This window comes from Biomphalaria glabrata, chromosome 15 (genome assembly GCF_947242115.1).
Source record: "Biomphalaria glabrata chromosome 15, xgBioGlab47.1, whole genome shotgun sequence".
In the NCBI taxonomy this organism is placed as follows: Eukaryota; Metazoa; Mollusca; class Gastropoda; family Planorbidae; genus Biomphalaria; species Biomphalaria glabrata.
In genome coordinates, this window is record NC_074725.1 from 11,858,068 (window position 1) to 11,878,573 (window position 20,506).

Here is a 20,506-nt window from a genome sequence, read left to right on the forward strand (position 1 = left end):
AAGTTTGTTTCACAATTGTGCATTACAAAAAAAAACAAAAAACAACAGTACATGATAAGCAAAAAAAAATATGTACGCTAGCACCCAAAATATACGTCTGTACCCCAGTGTCTCTATAACATTACATGTCAAAATTTAAACAGTAATATATTCATTGTTGAACGATTTAATAGTCAAAAGAAAAAAAAAAGAGTGTTTGAGTCTATTTAATTTTGTGATCAGTGTCTTCTATCTTCTTGGTGATGGTAGAATGTTCAACTCATGAAGAAGAGGGTGAACTGAATTATTTGTTAGTATGAAAGTTCAACTCTTCTTTTCTAGAGTCGAACCTCAGTTGCTGTCACAAACAAATTAACCCTACATGTCACCTCGTCGAGATGTGGACATCCCTGTCCCCCCCCCCCCCCACCTCCTTTCGGGTCATGATCGTCTAGGGTTATGAACATTTGCATATTTTTAATAAGATAATGTACCCCAAACGTTGATAATCACAGCACAAATGAAAATCGAAAGAAAGCACATTGTTATAAATAGTATTGCTTCAGTCGCGAATATAAAGCATTTGCAAGTCAGATCTTTATTAGGTTTATATGTTACCTGGAGACTTTTGACATGAAACAGTGTTCTACCAAGCGTTGTGAACACTGTGTCTGCACTATAGTGGTCTTGACTTTATTTGTGCTAACAGTGAGCAGCCAACCTTTAGTAAGTATATAGGCTTTAAGAAATTGTGTCACTAATTAGTTAGTGGAGAGATTTGGACGCTAAACAAAACAATGTCAAGGACGCTAAAGTGACCTTCAAAGCTGCCAACTAAGAAACGCTAAAAACGGAAGAGCTTTAAAGAAATGATTCCATGGAGGAGCTAAAATGTGCACAGAAAACATCATTTCACTGTTTTAAAAGCCTAGCTCATCAACACGTCCTTGGTTTTGTACACCGGAAACACCAAAAGCTTTCTATTAGCAGCCATTCTGCCATGGATGAAAGTCTCCAATATTGTATTCATATACTTTTTTTATTTTTAGTAATTTCTGTAAAGTGATGGAGTTTGCATCATGCCTTGCCCTATCTCTCCAATCTCTCGTCTGCTCCACAGTAAGAAGACAGGTCGCAGGTCAGCGTAGAGGCCTTCTATAACGATTGGCCTCGTTTGAACCGAGACGTTACAGTAGGTCTCAACACGTCACAATCTGTGGGCACTGAAGATCACCCAATCTCGGATCAAGCTGAAAATTTACAATAATTTCCTTTACCTAACAACATAAAAATAAAAATTAAAAGCCAATTAGTTAATTAAATATTGGTAATTATTATTTTTTGTTATCTCGAACAAGAGAAAGAAATAGTACTTGACTGGTCCAGATAAGTGATTGGATCATAGCGTATTAAGCTAGAAGCATGAAATAGCGCTAAACAAAAAGCAACAATTGGTAAAAATATTTCTAATCACTCAGATTTTTTTTTTGTTGGTCTGGATCTATTTCAAATGTAATGCCATGACTGATCCAAACTAATTGATACAACTTACGTATAAGCTTTCCTTTTTTTTTTTTTTTTAATATTTTTCACGTTTTTCTTGTTATTTCCCCAGCTGGACAATGCTTATACTTTGAAGTCATGTGCAAGTCCGGATGCTCCCATCGTAATACGCGATGTCCTGGTCATGCCGGATTCACTGGTCGTCCCTGGCACCATGATCCTAGCCTACACCATGGAGGTTTTGAAAGAGATTAAAGGCCCCATTGGGGTAAGCATTTTTAGAGATAGCCTTACACTGGCAGCTGACTTGGGCACATTTTTGTTCCCAATGTGAGGATGAACACTAATCGGACGTGTATGGGTCTAATAGGTCTGATTTAAGGCAGTGACGGGCGCATTTTGACGCGGTTCCTCTCTCTCCACTGGTCTACTAATATTGTGGTTGGTAGCTTAGAAGCTTCATAAGCCGTAAGTACCGCCCTCTCCGATCGGTTAAACAGGCTTTTGGGAAATAATTTTTTTAAATTGTATACATCTGTCACCTAAGCTCTCGGACCCCAGGAAATCCTCTGACCATATCCTGCGAGCCACTGATGTAGATAACCTTTAAATCAATATTACACATCAACAGTGTTTTTAGCGGTCCCCGAAAGAGGAATAGACGATATTAGTTTTGTGTGGTCTGTCTCAGAAACTAGAAGAGAAAATGAAAATCGGACATCATGATATTTTAGAAGCAACGGCTACTTTTTTCTTGTCTGAAAGTGAACCATTTAATTTTAAAATTATATATGCAAGCAGATAAAAAAAAAAAACAATTAAAAAAAAATACACCACTCTTAATGAAAAACTTCAGGGGAGGTAAGTTTTTTTTAAAAAGTTCACAGATTTCTTCATTAATAACTCAGGCTTCTTTCAAAGATTCGCGCATTAGTACAAACAATTTCCATATAAGGTCTCAATGGAAAAAGTATCAAAGGATCATTATAAAATATAATTTCCATTTATTAACTAACTCCTGGAATGGAATAGTGATTCAAATGATTTTTAAAAAGAATTTTGATACCAACTAGTATAGCAGGGCTACTTATTTTCATCACAATATTGGCCTATCTGTAGCTCTAGTAGTTTTAAATATTAAACGCGTAGTCATACGAATTCTAGTCTAGATTTGTGTGATAACACAAAGTCTGTTTGTTTTTTTCTAGTCAGTTTTTGTTTTTAAAGTAAATTTACTTTGAAGATATTTCCACTTTAAGGTGGACTATAAAATAGAGAAGAATATATTTGGCGACCAGTGGATGACCTTATCATGTCAAAACACTTTGTACGGGTCCTGCTTCATTCTGAATGTCTGCAATATCTTGGGAGACCTCTTGCCCTGTCCTACGTTCATGGAAGGACATATTCCTTGTTCATGTCCAATTAAGCCAGTAAGTTCATTTACAACAATCTAATAAATGCAGAAATGTATCTTATAGTATTTGTATTTTTTTCAAATGAAATTAAAATTTAGATAAAAAATGTAATTAAATAAAATATATATATTTTTTTAATCAACGAAATTATTATAGAAAGAGATGAAAATGTATAACAAGTTGCGATTTATAGGCATACAATAGGCTTTGTACTTAAATATTGAAAGTTTATATACATTCTATAGATTGTCCAAAACATCCAGGCAAAGTAAGAAATTATTTCTCAAAGTGTTCATTAAATGATATATATACATGTATACTTAAATGTTCTTGCTATTTATAAATGTCAACATCTGTTTAATTTGGCACTAATATGTTTTGTTCATTTCGTTGGTCATGGGATTTTTGTAGAACCTCCGCCATGACAATTCAGTTGAATGACCGTTACATTTACGTCTTAGAAGAAAGATAATAGTACACAGGGTGCAATGGTATGGAACGTGGTGATAAAACTAAAAGCACGCAATAGCGCTAAACAAAAACTATTGGTAAAAATATTATTATCGCACAGATTAGTTGTTTTTGGTCTAGTTCTATTACAATCTTAATTGCAAGACTGAACCAAACTAATTGATACAATTACACTTTGTATAAACTTTGTTTTTTTTAAAGTATTATTTAAAAAAAAGAAAATGAATATTCATAAATTGTTCTCTACACATGTGTGAACTTTTATACCTAGTTATTGTAAGGTTTGATGAAACTTAATACAAAACAAAAAAAAAAGTAATTGTTTTTGAAAAATCATTTTTCTTGTATTTCCTTCACATTCCCAACTATCCACTGATCACTGATCACAACTGTTGTTGTTTCTACTAGTTGTTCTAAGTTGTGCGAGTAGTGTGTGATGGCAGATGTGCATATCTATTTGCTTAAAATTATGTTCACATTTTGTGTGTGTGTGTGTGTGTGTGTGTGCTTTGTCCACGTTTGTCGCAAAGATTTTTTTGTCTTTCTATCAGTCAAACTACATCATGGATCCGTTACCCATTCCACTCATGGGAGGAGCTCTTATCACTGGGAAGTACAGAGCCACTTTCAAGGCCAACAACTTTGAACTCGGCGAACTGTTGTGCTACAGTCTTGAACTGGAGATTAGTCCTGCCCCTGCCTAGTCCATAAAGACCACAAAGCCGCCTAGGGCACACAACATTGATCTGCTGGAGAAAGAGAGTAGACAATGTTGAATCTCGAAAGTTCGTTTTATGACAATAAATGAAAAACAAACAAATAACAAATACAAAGATTCGTTCATTTTATTTAAACCTCTTTCTGTTTCATTGACCTTGTATTATTTAAAAAAAAAAATAGAAATCATATTATAATTACTCATATCTTTTATTTTCTTAATACCTATCTCTTATTTGTTAAAAATGTTATTGCCACATAAATTCTATTATAAATACACTAAGCGCATATGGCTCAATCTCATACATTCTAGAAGTCTTCAGTTTCTAAATTGGCCAGCTATTAATTTTTCATGATCATATTTTAAAATTTCATATTATAAAATTGTGTTTTTGCACAGCTTATATTAACGCACTCAGTCTGTCTGGGTCGATTCTTTTACACTTTTTTTTTTCTCCCTCTTGGATCAAGTTAAAATTTTGCATGATTTTTCATTGTCGATAACAACAAGTGAATCAATAAAATATTAACTAATTAGTTAAGCAATTAGTGGTAATTAATTAACCATTCTAAACGGCAAATGTGTAGATAAAACTTGCAATATTGAGAGATATGGCAGCATTTAAATGGTGCTTTTCCTTCACTGAATATAAGCTTTTTTTTTAAAAAAATATTTTCATATACTTTGCTTGTTTCTTTTTCTATTTTATTATTTTTTTTTATTCTTACTATTGTGAAATTATCTCAAATCAGTTTCAACATTTGAAACCGTGCAACAAAGAAAATTGGATGTTTTTACTTTGATTGCATAGATTTAAAGAAAACAAGAGTTATAGTCTCTTATGATTAGATAACTCCAGATCTTGCTGTCAACTAGTCTTCGAATAATAAACGAATATATTTATTATTTCAATCTATAACTATTTGTCAATATATTGATTTTCACAAAACACGCACACGTTCTTTCTCCCACACCCGTTCTCACAATTATTTCTTTTACCTGACAAAACAAGAATTTTAAAAAATAGTTAGTTAACAATTAGTTGGGGTTTTTTTATTTGGTATCGAACAAAGGAAAGAATTTGTACTTCTGATGTGGTAGTAGAAGTTGAATTAGTCCCCTTTATACTTTGTAGAGAGAAATAGGTCCCCACTTTTAAGTTTGACGATACAATAGATAGCTATAAAACTTCTATTTTTATAAGCACTACGCTGGCACCAGATTTTTCAACATTAAAAAAACATAAATGCATTTAAAAGCGATCACGGTAACATTCACACAGATACCCCCCCCCCCCCTTCTTTCTCATCCAACTCGTTTCCCAAATGGTCCAGATAAGTGATAGGATCATAGCGTATTGAAAAAGCTAAAAGTATGTCACTGCGCTTAACAAAAACAAATGGTAAAAATATTTCTAATCGAACAGATTTATTATTTGTCGGCGAACTCGTCAACCAAAAGAGACACATTTTTTAAACTATAAAATTGAAGATGATTAAAAAAAGAATAAAAAAAACAATTTACCACTTTAGCACTCAACCACAGCGTCTCCAAATCAATTGTCCTAAAAAATTAATTAATTAATAAAATTTTTCTCCTATAGTTCTTATTTGGAACAAAGACAATCGACATCTGAATTCAGAAATAAATTTAAAAAAAAATTAGTGACTCATTCAAAAATTGCCAATCTTAAAAAAACAAACGAAAAATGACATTTAGATAAAGTTGAGAAAAGCTTTATTCATTACCAGGTATAAGTTCTAAGACGTTCTAAGGCGTTCTAAGATAGCAAATGTCTATATTATATTTGTTTTCCTAGAAATACTGAAAAGAATGAAAGAGAAATAGTTTCTCATTCAAAATATTCAGTAAAAATCTACAATTTGCTTTCCAATGATGTTACTCTATCTAACATCGAAAAAAAAGTTTCCTTTTCCTTAAATTTACGTTTATGCTGATATGGGTAGGGTGTACGGTGTCTACGTGTGATCGTTAAATTTACAGAGCGTTCATTAAGCCTGCAATGAAATGATTTTATTTTGGTGAACAGTTAATCGAATTATTTATAAATATTTCCTCTCGATAACAAGAATATCTACAGACTCTATTCTCTACTTGTCAAGTAAATTGGCGATAGGAAAGTGACTTCGCTACACTGAAGTTCTGTATCTCAAACCCTGATTCAATTACTTTGAATTTTTTTTTTTCAGGAAATGTGTGCTTTTACTCTTTTATTCTATTTTTCTAACGATATAACGCCAGAGCCATTTCTTCTACCTGGCAATACTTTTTTTTTGCTTTATCTGTTGAAATAAAATTTTTTTTTAAATGGAATTCGATGTTGTTCTAAGCTTTTAGACGCAACATTAGCTATATCTACTCGTTTGTCCTTTGAGTGGCAATAATCCCAAAGGGTTTTACTATAGCACCTTTAGTGGAGACAGTAAATCACGCGAAAATTACAAACACCTCCCCAACTCCGTCGTCAGTCCGGTCGCCAAACCTTTCCTAAATATGTTAAAACAATAAATAAAACAAGATATACCTTTTAAATATGCATCTTTGTCTACTTCACGCATCTGTTCGACGGAGATATCATAATTGCGAGACGCTTTCCTTGCTTTTGCTTCTTGCTAAAAAAAAAATTGCATCTTTTCTGTAGGCTGGTGTTTCAAAAAGTTGACTCTTCTCGTACAATGCAAGTTAGTAAATGATATGTCAGGCTTGCAGTCAATATTTTATTGAAGAGCCGGAGCCAAGGATTCAAAGTGCCACAAGCGGCTCGAGACCGCAGTTTGCGACCACTGGTCTAGATCTATTTATTACACATTAACAAAAGTCAAAACGTTATACAAGGCAGAATCATTACGTTACAAGTGTGTATATTTAATGTGAGCAATAGGACTCTACTCTTACTCTACAATTAATAATTGCTCGTAACACCATGACTAACTGTGACGCCCCCTTCTTCGTATTTGTTGTAAGAGTTAACTCTTGGAACTCTAGGCCTATGGAAGTTTGCCTTCACCTGACTGTCTGAAAACAAACCTCTTTATGGGAATGATCCAAGCAGATGTAAATGTGTACATTCCTATTACCTATATGGCTCGTGTCTGAAGACGCTTAAGTTAGAAGCGAGTCCAAAGGCCGAGCACACCGGGTAAACTCCCCAGTTTTCTTTTCTGTATAAAAATCAGCCGTACAGAAGACAGCCATTAAACGGTTCCATGACGTACGGTGTGTGGATAGTCACATGTTTGTTGGGGCTTTCTTCCACCCCCGTCATTGCAATGGATTCGTTTCTCAGGCAACCCAAAGGGGGTTCTGTTTCGCTTCCCTACTGGCCTATCTTCTTCTCTAACGACTGTCTACACCCGAGCGCCATGATGAGGCTTAAAAACATTGCCAATTTTCGAGAAAGATAAGAGGACGAATGAAATTGAAGCCTTAACCGTTTCCCTTACTAGGAATTCTATTCCAGTGTATTGTCAATTTTGTGACCCTCATTGTACTATTTGAGCTTCATTTAATGACAAAAACAATATCATCTAAGAGACGTATATGGTATATCAAGGGGATGTAGCTCAGTGGTAGAGCGCTTGCTTCGCATGTGAGAAGTCCCGGGTTCAATCCCCGGCATCTCCAAGTTTTTTTTTTTCTTTAAATTTTTATCAGGATTTTTCTTTTCCATCAAAGATTTTAGATAAAGTAAAGCAAATGTTTAACTTCAAGGGATTAAGATTTTCCTTGTTGACCAGGTGTCTTCTTTGAAATAGATGTCGCTAGATTTCATTTTGCAGTACTTGGTCTTTTCTTGGTTGTAAAACAGGCGAGAATAATTCTAATGTCTTTGGGATGCTATCATACTGGTTTATTGGTTCGTCATATTGAATAGGTCAAGACAGACTTGAGAATCCACGTAACCGTTACATCAGAGCTTTAAATGTTTAAAATAGAATGATTTCGGATTTTCAATACCTTTTCTAGTTTCTGTGATCTAAACGGGACAGACGGGCGGACGGACAGACAGACCACACAAAACTAATAGCGGCTTTTTCAACTTTCGGGGGGCCGCCAACACGCCAGGAAATAAAAGAAAAATATTTTTTGTCAACTAAATATTATTTTTGTCTAGATTACTTAGTCTAAGTATAATATCAGGAGAGAGGTAGGCATATCTTTACACATACAGGTTTTACAGGTATGTATTTCTTAAATGGAAATAACAAAATACAAAACCAAAATATTCTAGCTGCTGTTTCTTTTCATTTGAAAGACATCATAGGTAAAGCCAATAAGTAAGGCTTTAATTATGTTATTATCGATTGGTACACTCATTTACTCGTGGACATTTTTATGCATAATGGGATATTTGCATAGAGTTGATTTAAAATACATCCAAACACTGCGGGGCAACGCAAATCTTGTGCCTGAATAATTCTGTTGTGTGTATAATTTCTAGTTTCAAGCACAAGAAATTAAAGCAATCTACATTTAAGGTTTGGTTATCGCCCAGGATATAGAATGCTACATAAACCATTCAACATGCAAATTCCTGCTTCCAAGCAACGGAGCTATACTGGCATCATTGTATTCGTTTTAACCTTAATTTCACCTGCAACAAGAAGTGATGATTATGTGAGTATATATCTAGTATTTACACATGTAGCAAATAAATATATTGAGATACATGATTATGTGAGTATATATCTAGTATTTACACATGTAGCAAATAAATATATTGAGATACATGATTATGTGAGTATATATCTAGTATTTACACATGTAGCAAATAAATATATTGAGATACATGATTATGTGAGTATATATCTAGTATTTACACATGTAGCAAATAAATATATTGAGATACATGATTATGTGAGTATATATCTAGTATTTACACATGTAGCAAATAAATATATTGAGATACATGATTATGTGAGTATATATCTAGTATTTACACATGTAGCAAATAAATATATTGAGATACATGATTATGTGAGTATATATCTAGTATTTACACATGTAGCAAATAAATATATTGAGATACATGATTATGTGAGTATATATCTAGTATTTACACATGTAGCAAATAAATATATTGAGATACATGATTATGTGAGTATATATCTAGTATTTACACATGTAGCAAATAAATATATTGAGATACATGATTATGTGAGTATATATCTAGTATTTACACATGTAGCAAATAAATATATTGAGATACATGATTATGTGAGTATATATCTAGTATTTACACATGTAGCAAATAAATATATTGAGATACAGATGATTCACAATGTTGCTTTTTTTATAGGCTCCAAAAGGAGAAAGGTCGCTATTAGCTTTATGTGTTCTGTCCGTCCGTTAAGTCCGTCAGGTTTAACTAGCAAAGAATCTGAAAAATACGATATCATAATATTTTAGATGTTGCAAAGTTCAGCTACACCAGCAACTCTTTTGTTTTCTGAAGCAAACAGTTCATTTTAAAACATTAAATATGCAAGCACCACTTTTGAAATACAAAACTTCAGGGAAGGTAAGTCTCTAAATTAGGTCTCAGACTTCTTCATTGATAACGTTTAATTCATTGATAGATTTGCATATTAGATGAGTCACCGGTTTTGTCTTCTTCCTGAAATGGCGCAGAATCTGATGTGACTAATTAAGCCAATTCTGGAGCGGCAGATTTTGCCACAGTTCGTGCAGGTATATGCATCTCTTTTGAGGCTAGCTGACAGGGCAGCTTTCTTTTTCTTTCTCTTGACTAAGGCAGCGTCGTTTCTTTTGCTCTCGGCGAAGTTCGTCCCAGCACGCACAGTCTGTCCGGTCTTGGTTTATCTCCACCCAAATTTTTCGGTTGATGCCTGTGGTTCTCGTGTCTCGCTTGTAGACATCTCCGTAGGTTAGCCTTGGTCGGCCCTTTGGTCTTACTCCCCCCGCAAGCTCAGCATATAGAATGTGTATAGGGATTCTTCTACCTGACATGCTTGTGACATGTCCGAGCCAGATAACACAAAAGAGGCTTACGTATCTATGTATTTTTTAATCATATTTTCTTTGTTTTTCCTAAAATAGGAAAAAGGAGATTTTCATACATGGTGTAAAACTATAAATAGCAAGTCTTTTGGTGCATCCGGTGTACAAAATAAAGGAAATGTTTTTTAAAATGTTTGATACTGAACATTTAGCACTAGAATCAGTTTTTAAACCCAACCATTTGTCATGTGACATAAGGGGAGTTAACTATTTGTAAAGTACATATATTTATGATGACAGGAGTTTTCCCCTAAGAAGGTTATATAAAGTGTGCTTAGTTGCCATTTGCTCCTGAGTTACCAGCTTGACCACTGGACCTTGCTGTGTGTCGTGTCTACTGTAGATGTTTTTTTTTTCTATTAGTCACTGGTCCTGTGCCTTGAGGTACTCAGGAAAAGTGTGCCCTGCTCTGGGATCTTTGGGATAAGTATATTTTAATATCTTTAAAGGAATCACTCCTCTCATCATAATTACTCAAAACTAATTAACAGTAACTTTGATTTAGTTTGCAATGTTGAAGTTTAATTTAGTGTCGTTAGTCTAGCGTGAAAATGTCCATTAGCCTACATATTTATTAACGAGACCTGCTCACGTTGAGTTGAAAGTCTCTGTAGTATTCCAGAATAGAGCATAAAGAGTTTTTGTTTTTGAGTTTTTCACTATTTTCAAGTTGGTAAAACATTGTCAACGTGTATATTTTGACTCGCTACATTGTCATGAATAACCGAGCTTTTCTTTATAAAACGCTTGCAGGGCCTAAACCTAGCATTTTACATCAGAAGTAAGTGCATCATTTTGGGACTTGATTTAGGATCCTGTGGTTTTTCTTTTATCGAAGAACGATTATGGTGCCTGTTACTAATTTAAAATATCACAATTTAATGTGTATCTAGACCTCTCAAAAATATGTCTATTTATTGTCTATATCTAACTTGTGTTAAGGATTTTTATAAATGGAGTCTTCGGTGCATCCGATGTACTGAATATGGAAGTATTGATATGAATTTAAAAAAAAATCAAAATAATAATTTTAGTGCACAATTTTAGCATTGTAAAATCAAATTTCTAAGCCATTTTCCCTTTAGGAGAAAAAAAAAATATCTAGATTTACTGTTCACAAAGTAATGTCTGAGTGTAACGTCATAGACATGGTCAATTAATCGTCTATTTATTTCAAGATCTCTTCCAATCCTCTTTCTTTTTCTTCTTTTTTTTTCATTTTCCATTATATCGCTCCTACATTACTTCATATCGTTTCTCTTCATTTTATTCTATTCGTCTATTTTATTTGCTGAAAGAACGTACATAGGATCTTAAAACTCAAAGTGTAAACCAGGACATCAAATCCCATACACGATTGTAAGTATATAGAACTCTTCAGCGTTTAAAAAATAGACATCTTACAAATAAAATCATGTATTTATGTTTCTCTTCAGTTCTCCAAGTCGTTGTCTATGCAGTCTTGCGGAGGTCCCAGTGCTTCCATTAAAATACGTGACATTGTGATCATGCCAGACCCAGTGGTCGTTCCAGGCACCATGATTGTTGCGTACACTATGGAGGTTCTTAAAGACCTTAACGCTCCCATAGGCGTAAGTATTGCCAATTGAAGACTTCGGTACTTGGTATTAGATCTATTGCTCTACAGCTTAGTGTCTACCAAGTCTGAGAGGCGATATGTCCTCCCCATTTCTTACAAAGCTCATATCAACTCAGTCCATCTTGTCGATCTGTACGACTGGTAAAAAGTTTGTACACGCTATTTCTCTCACATGCATTCTCGGGTCAAGTGAATATTTTAAACAATTATTTATTGTACCCAACAAAATTTGAATCAATTAAAATTAACCAATTTGTCAATTAATTATTGGTAATATTTAATTATTTAATTGGATGTTATAGAAGGGAAATAACTTATACATTATTGATAGATGAAATAGTAAGGGCGAAGTTGTTCTCCTCAAATGTTCTTCGCGGTTTTTAAAGATTTTTATTTTTTATTTTGCTTTTTTAAAAAAAATAATTGTAATTTAAGACCAGTGGTTCCCAAACTTCTTTCTCAAATGAAACACTTCGCACATTCAGAGTGTTTAGCGGAACGCTTTGCTTATGTTTTTGAGAGATTAATTTACATGGTTGCCTAATAGGTAACTATTCCAATAGTTCATGGAACTTAGTTTAGGAAACACTGCTTTAGAATTTTTTTTTTAGAAAATAGCATCTGACAACCAGTCCAACTACTGGTCTTCAAGTGTCGCTCAGAGGCGAGCAACTGGTTCCTAAATCAGTAAGCTCCGGGCAGTAAGCCTGGGATATGAAAGCCGTAGCTTATCAGAACTTGTTTAAACATGCTAGCCTACTAGCGAGCCAGAAAAATATTTTACTTAGCGATGTGAAATTATCTTTATTGTATTACATATGCATTACCTTTATTATATTACATATGCATTTATGAGCTTTGACCTCCTAGTAATGAGCTTTGACCTCCTAGGTGGACTACAAAATAGAGAAACATATTTTTGCCGACGAGTGGATTCCACTTTCCTGTGTGAACACTCCCTACGGTACGTGCAACATTCAGAATGTCTGCAACATTCTATGGGACATTCAACCTTGTCCTTCAATGGTCAATGAGCATGCGCCCTGTCAATGTCCAGTCTTAAAGGTAGACAACCTTATTTGATTATTGCTATTGCCTTTAAGAAAGTATTGCAAGCAGATGTACATGTAAAATTAATAAGGTTGTTGATGTTCAGCTATAGTGTGATATCAATGATAAGGGTTGGGGCTTGTTAAAGACAAAAGATTTGAACAATTTCTATTGGGGTTTTCATACATGAAGTGAATCCATAAATAACAAACAAAAAAAAAAAAAAAAAAAAACGAGGTGTATCCGGTGTATGAAAGTATTGATATGCGAAATATTTTAACAAACCATATGGTTTTGTTTCTACTATCTGCAATGTCAAGGAGCTTTCGCATTTAACACAGAGTAGCTTGTAATTTTTAGTTGACAACACGTGACCTTTCAAATGTGGTCTCCTTGACATTGTTTAGTTTGTCAATATGTTTAAAATCTCTCTCTTGTTCTTCTTCGTTTCATTTTCGTATGTCTATGTTTAGTTCTCAATATGTCGCAAAAAGATCTCTTTATGTCTTTTTATGTTGTACTTTCCACTTAGTTTTAAGAATGTAAACGGGAGTATAGACATTGAACACTGTGATTACCTTTTGATGTTAATTCTCCAATAGTTGTTCTTTATTCTCACTGTTGTACAGGCTAAGATTTTTTTTTCATATTATCTGGAAATTGCCTTTTTTATATTTATATTGAAAAAAACAAACCTAAAAAAAACACAAGGCAATTTTGAAACAGCAGCCAAATGGACCTCCTTCACCAATCGTAAACAAACAACATTTAGCCACGTGGTTCTCTATCTCTTCTATACAAATTACGTAATACACACAGGCTGTCACGTGACAGTTTTTTTTCGTTGTTTTATCAATATTATCACGTAGCTAAATGTTGTTTGCTTACGATTGGTGAAGGAGGTCCATTGTGTTATCTTGAAGAGTACCCCTGCTGTATATTAAAAGCATTAAAAGTGTGTGAGTGGTGCCCCTTAGAATAATATGTTGTAATGGATTGAGAATCGCTTAGCTGACACATTCCCCATAAACAAATCATAACCACAAGTCACTAATAACAAACTTCAAAGAACAAGTTTTAAAAAAATTGAATCATTAATTCTAATTTGAAAGTAAGTATTATAGCTGGTTAGATATGTTGTGAGAGACAATATATACATATATATATAGTATAAAATGTCATATCTTTGGTCAATTTAATAAAATCTTTCAATATTATGAAAAAGAAATTTAAAGATTGGCGAAAACACATTTTATTACATTTTTCGAAAGAACAATTAATGAATTTAAAAAGTATTTACCGCTAGAACAGTTTTTCATCTATCACAACATCAGCTTTATAAAGTAGGAATTGTATAAAGTAGGAATAAAGTAGGAATTGTGTTGATGGAATGTGATATTGTATGAAGAGTTGTGCCCATGCACAGGGGAAACTACTCTAGTAATCAAGATGGCTGATTAAACTTGTTTATGTTTACCTGAGATTGTTCTTATGTCAAGTGTATTTATATTTGAGTGTCCATCGTAACAAGTTGTATAAAGTAGGAATAAAGTAGGAATTGTATAAAGTAGAAATAAAGTAGGCATTGTATAAAGTAGAATTAAAGTAGGAATTGTATAAAGTAGAAATAAAGTAGGAATTGTATAAAGTAGGAATAAAGTAGGAATTGTATAAAGTAGAAATAAAGTAGGAATTGTATAAAGTAGGAATAAAGTAGGAATTGTATAAAGTAGAAATAAAGTAGGAATTGTATAAAGTAGAAATAAAGTAGGAATTTTATAAAGTAGGAATAAAGTAGGAATTGTATAAAGTAGGAATAAAGTAGGAATTGTATAAAGTAGGAATAAAGTAGGAATTGATTTCAAAAACATTATGTTACGTGTTTCTGTTTTTGTTTATAAATTTAAAATCTTAATGAACTTAGAACCCTTAGATCTAAATCTAGATAATACTAACTATACATACATGTGCAAAATATTGCAAGATGCGCGAAATAATTTTTTTTTTTAAATATCTGTTATTATAACTGTGAGTCGTTTAGTCTTGAAAGCTACTTGTTCGTTTGCTCTATTCACAGAACAACTACACCATGGGCCCCATGCCCATCCCAATCCAAGGGGGATTTGTGGTGGCGGGAAAATACAGGACTCGCATCAAGGTAGACAACTGGGAGCATGGAGACCTGATGTGCTACGATTTCGCACTGGAAGTTTTTCCTGCCTCGCCTTAGAGCTCGGTGCAAGACCAGATAGTCGGCTAGGGCGAGACCATTTCAGTATAGTAGGCCTCAACTCTGACCTGCGACGTCGCAAACCTGTGGGCAGTGGAGACCAGTAGCTTTGTTGACACGTTGTACAGACCTGTGACGTGGCAACGAATTGTTGGTTTTCACTGCCCACAGGTTGTGACGTTGCAGGTCAGAGTCAGTATGCCTTTTATGATGAATTTTCTCGGCTAAGGTCGTATCTGGTCCTGGTCTAGTCTCAATGTTCTTTTTTAGGTCCCAATATGTGATCCGAGAAATGATCTCTCGAGTCTACTAACTCTAGTTTGATAGCAATCTATACATCTAAATCATAATGAATTAGATAATTGTTTAATAGTTTTTCTTTATGTCCATTAAAAGTTTATTCACGAAGGTCGAATTGAAATTTTTCTTGCATATCAAAATCTTTTAAGTTTTGGTCCTTTTTACGTTTGTTGTTATTTTCTTCATTTTCTTTAGTTTATATTTTTTCTGCTCTATTTTTACGTCAGTTTAATGTCTTGATTAGTTCCTTGATGTTTTTCGCTCGATCACATTTCATTTATTTGTATAATATTAAACAACTGATATTGCTCTAAACGTCAAAGATTTTTTGGACTACTCATTTTTTTTTAAATTCCTCCTATTAGCTGACCAACTCTTCATTAGTGGACACTGCACGTGTATTTTAATAACGGCTCCTATGAATTGTTTTTAGAAATTCGACAGCTCATATACATTTGTAGGAAACAAATAACTACAGCACAATGAAAACAGATTTGATCGTTACAATTGTTCAAAATAGAATCATCTTAACATTAAATTTAGCTTCAATGTTTTAATACTACACTGGGGATTCCCGCACTCGACTCAAATGTTTTTTTGTGTTCAGTTAAGAGGGGAATAAATAAATAGACGTAAATTTCGCGCACAGACTAATGTACAAATTATTAGCTGTATTGTTAATTGAAAAACTTGTTTGTGCTGCGTGAAAAAAATTCTTGAAATAATGAAAAGGATTGCATGAAATAAATAGAAAAAGAATTTTTAAACCACCATCAGATTCAGAAATTGATTAGAAATAAAAAACAACAACACTTTTTGAATGTTGAAAAAAAAAACAGCAATCTAGCTTCGTTTTATCAAGCGATGTGATATGTATTCATGCTGTGATATCATTTAGTCCCATAACTAATCTCTTCACGACGATATTTTAAGTGTAAAACTTCCTGTGTGTATTCGTTTCTATTCCTATCATTAGATCTCCACAAGTAAAATCAAGAACACAAAATTAAATTTAAAAGTAGCTAATACAGTTATGTAGCTAGTCTATTGGTGTTCAATTCGGAAATAAAATAGGAGCCAGAGAACACGTTGTAGATTTTGTTATTTGTTGCTATTGTGTTGTTGTTTTTTTGTTGGGAAACGAAAATCCACATTAAACTCACTTTAGTCGAAATACATAACAAATGTACTCACTAAATTAATTAATTAATGATTACCTTGTAGTCTGTCACGTAAACTATAAAGCGAACAGTTAGTTCATTGTCCTGCAATAATAAGGCTTGTCTTCGAGTCCGAAGATTAATGAGGAGTGCAGTATTTCCCGTGGCTCGGCAGCCCTAGCTGTGACCTACATATTTTGCCACGTTCATCACAGTCATAACCATTAATGTCAGTAAGTGTATGTAAAGTATAGAGCAATTGGTAGGTTCATTGATCAACTTAACTTTACTAAACAATGGCCCGTTGGTCTAATGACTAAAACAAGTAAATAATGTCCCCTTGGTTGAATGACCAAGCTTCTATTATCAGCTAAAACCCACAGGATTAGATCAAGAAAACGATGTGTTTATTGAGTTTGTTATTGCGCCAGAAGTTGATTTATTTCTGGTGAATGGCTAGCTTATGCACGGTGTTGGGAATAAAAAGAGAACTATTTTCTACTTGACCCAAAACTAATCTTGAAATAAACATTTCTTTCTTTAATGTTTGTTCTTTTGATTGTCTGTTCAGGTCAGAATTGTAAGTTACACATTTTGTTAAATCTTCAGTATCTGTGAGAGATGGAGAAGCTTGATGTTCTGTAGAGTCACTTCCAAAAAGTGGCATTTTCGTTTTGCTGACCCATGATCTTCATCACTCCCAAAGACCACGACTGACCACCTCCTTGACCTACTTAAATCAAAGCCCGCTAACTGTCAACTTGCATAAGTTACAGCTATTAAATCGCCTCCCGCTTTTAATCAAGCTTATTTCATCTCACTCTGTCTTTCTGGTAAAAGGTTTGTACACCTTATTTCTCCGACACCCAATCTCGGATCAAGCTGAAACTTCTCTCAATTATTTCTTTTACCTGACAACACATCTTACGCAATCTTTAGTATTCAGACTCAATCTGGTACTTGCTGGACATATGATCTAAATGGAGAAAGGGGAAATGGTGTATGGGCGATATCGTTCTTATCTTATCTTATATAATACAGACGTTACTTCAAAAAAGAAGATGATTACGTCCTACGCGTCATGCATTTAGTCATGCATATTAACCAATGACTTAAATTCTACCAAGTCACTGGTTTTCCTGGCTAGCTCAGGCAACCCATTCCATGCTCTAATAGCACTAGGGAAGAAGGAGTATTTGTAAAAATTTGTCCTAGCATATGGGACGAGGAATTCCGACCAGAATAATGCCTAGGATTTCATCTAATTTTTATTAGATAAACCACAGTCATTCCACGACTAAAGAAGGTCAAATAGATCTTGATTATTAAGACATACTAATATATTGTTACGAATCTCACTATCCAGGCTCTCTGCAAACTGCACCTTACACCACCAACTTAAAGAAATCGACAACTCAGGGCTCCAAAATAACGTAACAGTTTAATGTCCAATAAATTACAGCCAATACTGAACAATTGGCAACACGTAACACAGGCTGTACAAATATCTCTCCGTATCAACCGTACCGACGTATCAACTCTTGCACTGGCCTCTCCGTCTCGTTCCGGGCTTGCACTGGTTCAACAGTTCAGGACTGACTTCACACACTGGACTCGTTGTGTCGGACTCGATCACAGACCAAGATTAAGAAGCCGTTCGTCTTAACTGTACTTGATAGTACTCCGCACCATCGTAATGCTCCGCACAGCACCACACCGCTGAACTGTGCTGTAGTCGACCGGACTGTATTGAACTGGGATGTAGTGGACCTTCTGTCGTGAACCGTCTTGACTGCGACACCTCCACTCTTTATATAGGGTCCCTTCTAGAACCGGACGGAACAACGCTCGACGTTTCTAGCTTCGTCACATGACTATATCCCTCGAGACGCTCCTGAGCTCTGTTCACGACGGCGATCCTTCCCGAACTGTCATGTTGACACTCGGCTCGGCTGACCGTCGTAATTCGTCACGGTTGACCGCTCGTCTAGCGCTGGCCTGGCGCGATTTGAGTCGGCTGACTACACACAACACACTACCCCCATCTGTGCGACCACTAGGTTTATAACAATATTTACTTTTGCTGTTTGAATTGCAAAGAAACAGACAATTTTATGTACAAAATATTAATAAAGAGTAGTGAAATTCTCGCCAAGGCTCTACGGGAGGACTGATCCTTCCAGCCTTGTCACCAATTGGAGTTCATCTCAGATCGTGCTAACTAACAGCAGAGATAAGAAAGCTACATGATTTGCGTACGTGCTTGCAATCATAAAGTAATTGTAACTTTTCAGAGTAGATCATGGGTTGACGAATGTTTTCTTTTTTAAATACTTTCCGATTATTTTTTTTTTTCCAAATCGAAACATTTCACGTGCAGACGTGTGTACCAACGGGAGTAGAGAAACAAGCAAAATGTTCACATCAATTTCAGGTTTTGTTGGTGGGTAATTTATGGTGGCCTTCCTCTCTCCCTCTCTCTCCCCTCCCTCCCTCTTTCTCCACTCCCTCTCCCCTCCCTCTCTCTCCCCTCCCTCCCTCTCTCTCCCCTCTCTCTCTCCCCTCCCTCCCTCTCTCTTCCCTCACTCTCCCCCTCTATTCCTCACACAGATTTAACAGCTTTTCTGCGAGATGTTTTGTTCCCTTTCTTCCTCTTTCTATTTTTCAGCCTTCGTTCCACTTTTTATTTCTTTGTCTGGACATCTCGTGGTAAATGTTGGTCTGCTTTATCCCACTATCTTTCAAATAAGACAGTCGTTTTCTAGCATTAGCCTCAGACCTCCAGTAAATCTACCTACTCGCCATATTATCAGGTGGCGTGCAATGTTCACGGGCGGTCGCCCCTGTCCCAGACGCATAAAAGGAGCCAAAAATGTGTTCAAAACACTGCATAAAATATCATCTAAAATTCGCTTTAATCTCTTCCGTAAGACAGGAGCGTTTGACTTGTGCATTGCTCATCCTACAGAAAGAGCTGGTCAAAACAAATAACTTTGATGGTGGCATTGACAACTTCACGGGAGCTCCATCGCGAGAAATACATGTGTAAGAAAATGCGCCTGTCGCTACATATTGTAAGATCGTTATTTCCTTTGCTTACATTATTTATATACATTCAGTTCATTATTGCTCTTGTTATTGTTATTGTTATTGTTATTGGTTGATTCTGTTCAAATATTATGGACTACATAGAGTCGTACACTTTCTTTTGCTCAAACTCTGGGGGCACCTGGAAGGGGAGAGAAGTGACGGTCTGACTGGGGGTGGGGGTGGGAGGCAAAATCATTTTCCATGTATAAATCCAGGTTTGAATATTGACGAATTGAAATGACATTTTTACCAAATGTTTGAGAAATTAAATATTTCAAGTAACAGACGTTGTTCATCTTCAAAGTCGGATCTTTTAACATGCATAGAAACAGTGACATAAACTATTATGAGGTTGGGGAGAGGGCGCCAACAACCCACGCAGCCCAGGGCGCCTGGCACCCTCTGTACGTCACTGCGTATATCAAACTAAGGCACCTGTGAGCTGTAATTCTTTGTAGGGGAAGTCTGTCTTCTAACCATTGCTAAAGGCAGCACGGAAAACCAACTCCTAGATACCCCCTCCCCCCCACTGGTCCACAAATGAGATTGGACCAAAGCGCTCTGAGCATGCTATAAGCATGAAAGTAGCGCTATATAAAAGCTATAATAATATAATAATAATAAGTATTACAGACATTCAACATTTTCTCTAAAAAAAAACAAAAATAACTACAAAAACCAACATATCATAAGGCTGTAAGATTCTATCATCAACAACATGATAAGTAGATAGGTTCTAATCATTAGAAAAAAAAAAGAAAATGTAGATAATTAAAACTGTCTCATCTAAATATATAGATCAAAAGCAAACCTCTGACAAAATAAAAATGAAATCTTGACTTGGAGGTCACAGTCATCTAGCTTTTAAACAGACATATTGACCTACGTTATCTGTCTCTGTAACATGAACATTAATTTTTTTGTCATGTTGTAGAGACATATAAA

The 20,506-nt window shown here is 34.9% G+C and overlaps 2 protein-coding genes and 1 non-coding gene across 4 annotated transcripts; all 3 read left to right on the plus strand.

The window, feature by feature from the left end:
* The first annotated feature begins 521 nt into the window (after positions 1-521).
* LOC106055651 (uncharacterized) lies at positions 522-4,204 on the plus strand. The gene is made up of 4 exons (XM_013212007.2): positions 522-705; positions 1,595-1,750; positions 2,742-2,915; positions 3,923-4,204. The coding sequence occupies exons 1-4, from the start codon at positions 613-615 to the stop codon at positions 4,073-4,075; spliced, it is 576 nt and encodes a 191-aa protein (XP_013067461.2). The 5' UTR covers positions 522-612; the 3' UTR covers positions 4,076-4,204.
* A 3,458-nt stretch (positions 4,205-7,662) lies between these two features.
* On the plus strand, positions 7,663-7,734 carry Trnaa-cgc (transfer RNA alanine (anticodon CGC)). Its single transcript has one exon. It is a non-coding gene; the product is annotated as a tRNA-Ala (tRNA).
* A 771-nt stretch (positions 7,735-8,505) lies between these two features.
* Positions 8,506-16,396, plus strand: LOC106055650 (ganglioside GM2 activator-like). Of its 2 annotated transcripts, XM_056013273.1 has the most exons (5): positions 8,506-8,727; positions 9,520-9,631; positions 11,568-11,723; positions 12,623-12,796; positions 14,859-16,396. In XM_056013273.1, exons 1-5 carry the CDS (start codon positions 8,720-8,722, stop codon positions 15,009-15,011), a joined length of 603 nt encoding a protein of 200 aa, XP_055869248.1. In that variant the 5' UTR covers positions 8,506-8,719; the 3' UTR covers positions 15,012-16,396. The 2 variants fall into 2 exon arrangements, with proteins under 2 accessions (XP_055869248.1, XP_055869249.1); XM_056013274.1 differs by lacking the exon at positions 9,520-9,631.
* The last annotated feature ends 4,110 nt before the right edge of the window (positions 16,397-20,506 follow it).